This window comes from Microcebus murinus, chromosome 8, assembly GCF_040939455.1.
Source record: "Microcebus murinus isolate Inina chromosome 8, M.murinus_Inina_mat1.0, whole genome shotgun sequence".
Taxonomy (NCBI): domain Eukaryota; kingdom Metazoa; phylum Chordata; class Mammalia; order Primates; family Cheirogaleidae; genus Microcebus; species Microcebus murinus.
Window position 1 is genome coordinate 73,232,255 of NC_134111.1, and position 9,669 is coordinate 73,241,923.

The 9,669-nt window shown below is 40.8% G+C and overlaps 1 protein-coding gene and 1 pseudogene across 6 annotated transcripts in view; one reads left to right on the plus strand and one right to left on the minus strand.

Moving 5' to 3' along the window:
- Window positions 1-9,669, minus strand: part of FTCDNL1 (formiminotransferase cyclodeaminase N-terminal like) — a 91,360-nt gene that overhangs the window by 4,015 nt on the left and 77,676 nt on the right. For all 6 annotated transcript variants that reach the window (XR_012920597.1, XM_076005778.1, XM_012739089.3 and 3 more), the window contains one exon: window positions 9,473-9,658. Coding sequence is in view for 5 of the 6 variants with exons in the window: in XM_076005778.1 (XP_075861893.1) it covers window positions 9,473-9,658 (186 nt within the window). In the remaining variant the exon portion in view is untranslated. The remainder of the gene's footprint in view (window positions 1-9,472; window positions 9,659-9,669) is intronic.
- On the plus strand, window positions 2,922-4,207 carry LOC105856986 (keratin, type I cytoskeletal 18 pseudogene; annotated as a pseudogene).

The following is a 9,669-nucleotide window of genomic DNA, read 5'->3' on the forward strand; positions in this document are numbered from 1 at the left end:
ATGTTGCCATTCATTAACCAAAAACATCCAAACATAATTTCTCTCTCATCTACCCCTCCACAGGTAATGTTACAAATAGTCCCATTTCCTAAAATCTGATATACATACCCTATTCTGGCTCAAGATGAGGCAACATCGTTACCATCATTCCAAGAAATAGTTGGATCACACTCAAGTTTTGCTGAAGAGTATACACACTATACTCTTCCCAGTCAACACAACTATTCAAAATCCATAAGGGCCTATAGTGCTTCACTATTGCGCTTTGCTATTCCAGACCTTGATATGCCCAATGAACAATCAGATATTCACAGGTAATTTATCAGCCTGGGGGAGCAAGTCACTTTCAAAGGAAGCCCCTTCATATGGACCCAGGGTCCTCCCTGTACACTCCCATGGCAGGAGTCATTCCATCCCTACAATCCCTATAACCACTGGACTTTTCCTAAATCCCCCACCCAGAAAATTTCAAGGTATCTCTAAATCACCATGTAGCCAATAATGCTCCCCTTTTTAGAATTTCTAAAGTTGATCATTGTTGCTATAAATGAATTCATTCCCAAAAATAAATTATTAAAGATAGAACAAGTTTAGATGTTAAGCCCTAAGCACAGAGTTCCATAAAGAATATAACGTGTATACTGTACAGCATCCCAATGCTGAAATGTCTTTAAAAATTACTTAAAAAGCATACTTTAAAGTCATATAAGGAACTTTTATATGTTCTGTTAAATAAAATAATAGGTGGCTGACTACAGTGACTCACTCACAATTGTAATCCTAGCAATTTGGGAGGCTAAATCCCAGCGCTTTGGGAGGCCAAAGCAGGATCATTTGAACCCAGGAGTTCGAGACCAGCCTGAGCAACAGAGCGAGACCCCTATATGTACCAAAAAAAAAAAAAAAAAAAATTAGCTGGACATTGTGTAATATACCTGTAGTCCCAGCTACTCAGGAATCTCAGGCAGTAGGATCGCTTGTGCCCAGGAGTTTGAGGTTGCTGTGAGCTAGGCTGATGCCACTGCACTTTAGCCTTGGCAACAGATCAAGACTCAGTCTCAAAAAAAAAAAAAAAAAAACAGAAAGAAAGAAGGAAGGAAGGAAAAAAGAAAGGAATGAAGGAAGGGAGGGAGGAAGCACTTAACACAGAATAATTGTTTTTAATATATGCCCTTGTGTATATTTCAAATTTTTCTATTAAACTTCAGTTACATAATAATTTTATTTTGTTCTATTGCTATATCTTACTCAAGCAGTGATTAAACGGAGACAGTTAACGAATCTGAGATGTTTCTGACCTAATCAGGGTAGTAGTTCCTTCTCTGAGTGGTTATGAGGCCATGACCCATTTCTCCCTTGGGGGGAAATAAAAGAAAAAAAGAAAGAAAGAAAAGAAAATTTCTCTTTCTGCCCAAATTTATGCTTTTCCAATTTCCTCTATTTAACCGTTCCAAGTCAAAGCCAATATGGTGATCCAATTATACTGAATCAAATTCTGTGTTTAATTCCAGCAGTCCCATTGACCTTATTTAAATGCTGAATTTAATTTTTTATGTTAATTTAAACTACTAAGAAGGTATTTTAAATGAGAGATAATTAATCCCAGCAAATCGTATTTCTAGTTAAATGTCATAAATTAAAGTAATTCCATTTTTTGCTCTAAAATTAGAAACCTGATGTGAAAGTTTGTTTCTCAGTTTGCGGTTTCGCTCCGCTCCCGCCTCCCGCAGATTGGCACTCGGCTGCTCTGGTGGCAGCACCAATCCCCTCTCTGCAAGGCTGAAATTCCAATTTTATTCCAACACAACTGTCACAACGCCCTGAAGCAAGCTAAAAACAAGGAAAAAAATCTTTGGTATGATTTCACTTTCCATGTGTTCTTTAATGAAAAATTTATCATTCTAAATATTGGTGTTTACTCCTCTAAAGACTTTTTTTAATCAAAAAGAAAAAGAAACTGAGATTTGGTTGCTATTATTTCACAGGGAAATATAACAGGCCTGATGTTTTCCTGACAATTCTGTTATTTTCTTGTGTGGAAACACTGTATTTATCATATACTGCATGGCTGGTGATTCAGATATTGTTGAGACCTTATGGTGAACTGATATAGATGTAAACTCTTTATGCCAGATTGTTTAAGCAGAAAAAAACCAAATGCACTTAATTAACATCTGATGTGTAGCTTTTGCAAACACAAATGCAATATTTGTGTTTGAGCACTGGCAGTAATGACTGTGAACTATGCTATTAATGTCTGGTTTAAAGATGCTTGTGGTAGGACCACGTCTGGAATAACACAAATAAAAAACTGCATTCAGACAAAACAATAGTGAAGAGCCCATTAGGAAAATGAAAAAGCAGCACTCAGAAGAAACACATGTATTGTTTCCCTTTAGATCAAAATTATTCTCAAAAATAGTTCCAGGAATCATTGTTTTCAATCAATCAAAGGTGAAAAACTTCTGTATATTTTACTTTCACTTTAGGAGATCAGAAGTTGCTTAGGGATATCTTCAGAAATTCTGTTTATTATAGGAGGTCTGTCCGGAAAGTATCCAGCCATGTAACTGTTCTTGTTACAGTAAGGATTTGGCCTGATACTTTCCAGACAGACCTGGTATTAAGCTCCTCTTTGGTGGCTGGTATTAAAACATGCATGAGGGGAGAGCTGGGGCGGTGTTTTGGGATATTTAGTATTTTTATATCTAAAGAGAAAACTTCAAATTTGTGGACTGCATTACAGTTTGAATAAATAGATTCTCCACAACCAATTCAACTCCCTCATTAAATACTTTTTTCACTGAAAACCTGAGTGCCAGGAACCATGCGCGTTTCTGGGTATGAAAACATGAAGGTTAAAATAAGAACCCCTGGTCCTGACCTGTGGGCCTGTCCTCTCACCTTCCTCCTGGGACAGCATGAGCTTCACCACTTGCTCCACCACCTTCTCCACGAACTACCAGTCCTTGCGCTCCGTCCAGGCACCCAGCCACAGCGTCTGGCCTGCCAGCAGTGCGGCCAGCGTCTATGCAGGCTCAGGCTCCTGGTTTTCTGTGTCCCACTTTACCAGCTCCCGTGATGGCTGGGGGTCCAGGGGCCTGGTTGTAGGGATGGCCAGGGGTCTGGTGGAAATGGGGGGTGGGGCATCCAGACCGAGAAGGAGACCATGCAAGAACACAAGCACCTGCCCTTCTACCTGGACAGAGTAAGGAGCCTGGAGACTGACAGTCAGAGACTGGAGAGCGAAACTGAGGAACATCTATCTAGAGAAGAAGGAATCTCAGGTCAGAGACTGGGGCGGGTGGGGAGATTACTTCAAGACAATTGAGTACCTAAGGGCTCAGATCTCTGCAAATTCTGTGGACAATGCCTGCATCGTTCTGCAGACTCACAATGCCCATCTTGCTGCTGATGACTCTAGAGTCAAGTATGAGACAGAGCTGGCCATGCACCAGTCTGTGGAGAGCGACATCTATGAGCTCCACAAAGTCACTGATGACAGCAATGCCAGTCGGCTGCAGCTGGAGACAGAGATCAAGGCTCTCAAGATGGAGCTGCTTGTCATGAAGAAGAACCAGGAGGAGGAAGTAAAAGGCCTCCAGCGCAGGTTGCCAGCTCCGGGTTGACCATGGAGGTAGGTGTCCCCAAATCTCAGGACCTTAGCAAGATTGTGGGGGACATACAGGCCCAGTATGATGAGCTGGCTCATAAGAACTGAGAGGAGTGGACAAGACTGGTCACAGGGGACTGAGGAGAGACACAGCAGTCACCTCACAGTCCACTGAGATTAGAGCTGTGGAGATGACGCTCACAGAGCAGAGATGTATATTCCAGTCCTTACAGACCAGCCTGAACTCCATGAGAAATCTGAAGGCCAGCTTGGAGAACAACTTGAGGGAGGTGGAGGCCTGCTAAGCCACGCAGATGGAGCAGCTCAGTGGGGTCCTGCTGCACCTGGAGTTGGAGCTGGCACAGACCAGGGCAGAGGGGCAGCGCCAGGCCCAGGAGTATGAGGCCCGGCTGAACATCAAGGTCAACTGGAGGCCGAGATTGCCACGTACCGCTGCCTGCTGGAAGACAAGGAGGACTTCAATCCCAGTGATGCCTCGGACAATGGTCACTCCATGCAAACTATCCAAAAGACCACCACCCACAGGGCAAAGTGGTGTCTGAGGCCAACGACACCAAAGTTATGAGGTGTTGAGGCTGCAGCAGCAGGATGCCTCTATACCAATAAGAAGTTCAGAGGTCATTGGACATCAAAGAATAAACTAAAATAAATAAAGTAAAAGCCTAGCCTAAATGTGGTATTTGCTTCAGAGTAACAAGCAGAGCAAGGCACCAGACTCAGAACTTGGGTTCAAAAATATAAACAGTTATTATACCAAAAGCAATTAGTTATCATTACATATTGGTACTTCATATTTTTTTAGAACATACACTAAAGAGAAACCACAGCTGAAACAGGACATTTGATAACTAAAGCGATAAAACTCAAACATAATTGCTAAGTCCAATGCCCCTATGGCGGGAAGACTGCAGGACTCTTACCCATGTGGCTGAATATACAGAAAGAAAGTTAAGTGATGTTTTCCCACTCTGCAAAGAATTGTGAACCTCATTCTATTGACTCTGAATCTTTCACTGTAATGATAATTCAGAAAAGGGAATGACAGACATAGGTAGCCATCAACCTCATGCAATGAAGCCAGCACAGGTTCCCCCAGGGAACCTCAACCACCTTGCCCGCTCCCACGTTTTTCAGTAGTACAGCAGGGCCCATCCTCCTTCCAAGCGAAGTCTAAGTCCTTCACGTTTCAATTATAGGTTACACACTTAGTTACAAAGACTTTCATTTTCCATCATCCCAACCAGACTTACTAGCATCAGAAAATAATGAAAATAGGCTCTTTAAAACAAGGCTCATTCTAAAACTATAAAACCAGAAATTATTTTTCAAAGACTAGGTAAAATTTGGGTGTGGAATACACTGGATTATTTAATGTCATGAAAAGTACTTGATGATGACTTTCTTATTTATCGCAAAAAGAAGTAAGCAGAGCAGCTTTCAGTTAACCCATTTAAATAACCAAACAGAAGCCCCTGATTCCAAGCCGTGCCAATTACCTCCATCTATGATTCCCCAGGCATCGTATGAAACTATAGTTCAAAGAATTTCCCTTGCATTTTCAAACAATGCTGCATATATGCAGGCCGTTCATACACCCTATCAGACAGCAGTGTTTAAATTATCCCATAAATGTTTAGGGTTTTAAATATATATGCACCAAGTATTTATTTATAGATCTAAAAGTATCAACTATTACTGCTTTGCCCTTATTTATGTTCCCCACGAGCTGGCCAACTAGAAACTTTTAAAAGGAATTTGGCTTAAAAGATTTTGTGTGTTTGGCACTGACTATGGGTGTTAATCATTTCTGAGCTCACTTTTTTTTCTCTTCTGTTTATAATATTCTTCGGGAACTTCAAAACAGAAACCTGTTCCCTTATAGATTCTGCTTCCTCTTGGGGACTGTGTAAATTAATTTGTCACTGGAATGTTGACTATAGTGTTCAGTTGATAGCACCAATCATTTCTATTTAATTTTTGTAGGAAAAGAAATAAATGTAGCAACAAAGTACTGAGGCTTTTCTGTTTGGGTGGGAAGAATGGAAAAGTATATTGGGAAACACTGACATAACCAAAAAAAAGAATGTGAGGAAAATATATAAAGCCATTAAATTTAAAAATAAGGAAAAAAATCACTATTTTTGGGAACCAAATTAATTGGAAAATTAGATTAATAACATTTCTACCCTAATGAAAGAGGTGTTATAAATTAACTTCAATAGAAATTACTTCAGAAACTGAAAGTAATTTCTACATAAAATTTTTTAAGGAAGAATATGTGCAATTAAGGTAAACTAAGACTTCACTGAAGAGCCTTAAACTCTACTACCTGGTTTACGAAATATTAGAGATTGTTTATCTACATCCCATATTCACTGCTCCTCCTTGAAATACTTTATTTTTCTGCTAATAGCATCTGCTTTGAGCCCACTAAATGCAGGATGAACAGTCTGCCTCAACTCGGCAACTCGTAACTTTCATGTTTCTTCCACAAATGAAGGTTTTTACCTTTTGTCAGCAGACGCTAACGAAAAAAAACATACGGGGAAAAACTGTGCTACTTTTCCTTCCTTATCATGCATTTTTCCAGGAAATCTAATTTGAATGAATGCACTAAAACCTAGCTTTTAAAATTTACCACTAATAAACCTCAATAATTACCCTTTAAGGATGATGATGGAACTAATCACAACATCAGTTTAGAGATATTATGAACATAATTTGGAAGCTTTAAGAACTAAAATGTTTTATAAATATATGACATAAATAGAATGTAAGCATATCTGTTTTGCAATATTGAGATCATACCATTTATATTACTTTGTATCCTTTGGCCTTGACACTGGCTATGCCCTCTCATCCCTGTCCCCATGTGGCTCAAGGCTCACTCCTTCAAGTCTCTGCTCCAATACTTCCCTTACAATGGGCCTAATTTGGATGATCCCATTTAAAATCACAATGCAGCCCCATTCCAGAACTTGTAATGCCCTTGTCCTGCTCGATTTTCCTTTTGGCTGTAGCACTTATCATTTTCTAATATACTACATAATTCATTTATTTATTAAGCTTGTTATTTATTATCTTGTCTTTTCACCCCTCCCACAATTACAATATGAATTCTTTGAAGGCATAAAAGTTCTATTTTGCCCACAGATGATACCACTGGGCTGTTAAGTAGGTACTTAATAAATATTTGTTGCATTAATTAACTAACCAGACTCTCTCTACATTAGATTGTATTTTCCATGTTTCTAAAAATTCTTCTAAAACATCATGCTTGGGTATGCCATAGTTTATGAAATCATTCCTAATAGCAAACATTGCTGTTGTTTCCAGTATCTGCTGTTACAAATAATGCTTTGATAAACATGATTGTACATAAGTACATTACCTTTTATTATTTCCTTAGGATTTATCACTAGAACTAGAATTCTTAAAAAGCAGTTACATATATTTTTAGAGCTGTTGGTACATATCACAAACTCACTTCCAAAAAGTCTACGCCAATTTATGCTACCATTAGCAATATTAGTGTTTCTAACTACATCTCCACCAGTATTAAATACTACCTTTAAAACACTGTGTTTAAACATTTGTTGTGTCAATTTTGGCATCTTAAAGATTAAACTTGGGAATTGCAGGTTTTTTTTTTTTTTTTTTTTTTTTTTTGAGACAGAGTCTCGCTTTGTTGTCCAGGCTAGAGTGAGTGCCGTGGCGTCAGCCTAGCTCACAGCAACCTCAAACTCCTGGGCTCGAGTGATCCTTCTGCCTCAGCCTCCCGAGTAGCTGGGACTACAGGCATGCGCCACCATGCCCGGCTAATTTTTTATATATATATCAGTTGGCCAATTAATTTCTTTCTATTTATAGTAGAGACGGGGTCTCGCTCTTGCTCAGGCTGGTTTTGAACTCCTGACCTTGAGCAATCCGCCCGCCTCGGCCTCCCAAGAGCTAGGATTACAGGCGTGAGCCACAGCGCCCGGCCGGAATTGCAGGTTTTGATGAAATTCTCTATGTAAATTACAGATCTCTGTGTAGAATAAAAATAGAGAAAACTCAGAAATCCCAATAGGTTGTCCATTTCCAATCAAACAATATCAATAGGTGATGCTGGGGCAGAGGCACAGGTTATCCCAGCCACAGGCAACTGGCGGAGGAGACTGGGACGCCAAGGTCACTGCAGCTTAAACAACCACATATCAAGTTTGTTCTTAGGAGACTAAACATGATTACTGACAATACTGGCATTTGGTCTTTAACTCAGAAATGCCTCTTATATCAGGTTAAAGTTCTTCCCAAATATCCACCCATTTATTCTGACAACACTGCAAACATGAGAATTAGGTTATTCAAGTGTCTGCTTAAGCTAATGCTGAAACCAGTTCTTCTGTGCGCTGATGCCATATACCTGTTCCTCCTTCCTGTCTGCCTGCCTGTCATGCCAGTCCACCTGGCACTGCACTGACTGCACTTGCAACACAATCCCTTTAGTTAGAAAGGCTCAAATTAGAAACCAGGAAATAGAGTTCTGAAAATTTAGTCATAAAACTTACACTTCTCCATTTGTGAGACAAATCATGGGAAAATATGTGAGGTTCAAATTGGCAGAGAGCAATCAGTCTCTTCCTTTTTTCTATCACAAAATACTGAATGAAATACATTTATAGTAACATTTTTATAACTCTCCTCTTCATAGGCAAGAAAAAAACAGCCCTTTGGGGCTGTGTTGGGCACCTTACAGACATTATTTCAACTTCACAATCTTAACAGGCAGAAATTACTATTATGTCCATGTTAAAGGCATGGGAATTGAGGCTTAATGAGACCAAGGAACTCCCTGAGGTCACACAGCCAGTGAAGAGCAAGGCCAGAATGTGAGCACAGCTTCAAAACCTGTGCCTTTATTATTATTATTATTGTACTACTGTACTAATCTGCTTGATTACAGATACTCTTCCCTTAAGATCAGAATTCTGTACCAGGGCTTAGCAACCAAAAGCCTATGTGTAAAAGATCCTGAAGGGCTTGGACAGAGCTGCACCACGCTCACCCACCACCCACCCCTTGCCTATTTAGTATTTTAGTAACTACTAAGGTATTCACTGCCCACCAAAATGTGATCTAATGTGGTTTAATTTGTGACCCCTACAGAAGATATTTGAGAATGAAGAATAACACTAGGATGGTGGAGTGCAGGTGATGACGGGGATGGGGTCCTACCTTGTCCTAAGTAATCCCTAAGGAGTGGGGAAAGAGTGAGGGCTGGAGCTACAGAAAGGCAAATGTTGGTGAGATCCAGAGGAAGGAAGAATTTCACTCCCTGGTGTTTGTTCTCTCTGTTCTACAAGCTTATTGTCTGGAAAAGCTTCTCTCCAGGGTAAGAAAAACTGATTTTCAGCTATAAGCACCTTGGCTATACTTGATATTCAAGAACTGAAATTCATTCCTACCAGCTAGAAGTAACCTCTTCCTAAGTCCCCCACCCCAGGTGTCTCCATCATGCCCAGGATGCAACACTATACCTGGCACAGATGGGGCCCTGGGATCCTGTCCCGGGGCAAGAGCTGCATGCATTCTCATCAGCAGTGGTCGCACTGCAGGGTTCGTGACATATCTTGAATATCATTCTTGGGGGCCCTCATCAAATACCTGACAGATGTTTCTAGGCTTACAGGTTAGCCCGGGGAAGACTAAGAGCCTAGAGGAAACCATCACCTGATTCAAGAAGAAGCCACTGCTGTAACTCTCCCCGAATTATGAGGGTGTGACCCAATAAAGGAGACCTCAGCATTCCGTCAAGTTAAAACAATGAAACAGAGCAGAGGCCATACTCAGAACCTGTTAAGCCACATCTTCGGGCAGGCGCAGCTCCCAGGTCAGGCTGGAGAACACTGAAATCCCTCCTTGTGAACCAGCCCAGCTGCTTCCTCCTCTGGACCAGACTGCGCTTCTCGGGCAGGTCGGCTTCCCCGAAGAGGAACACGCTGCAGCCGGGAACGTGCCGGACCAGGCTCTCGGCAAGGCCTACGGCAGTG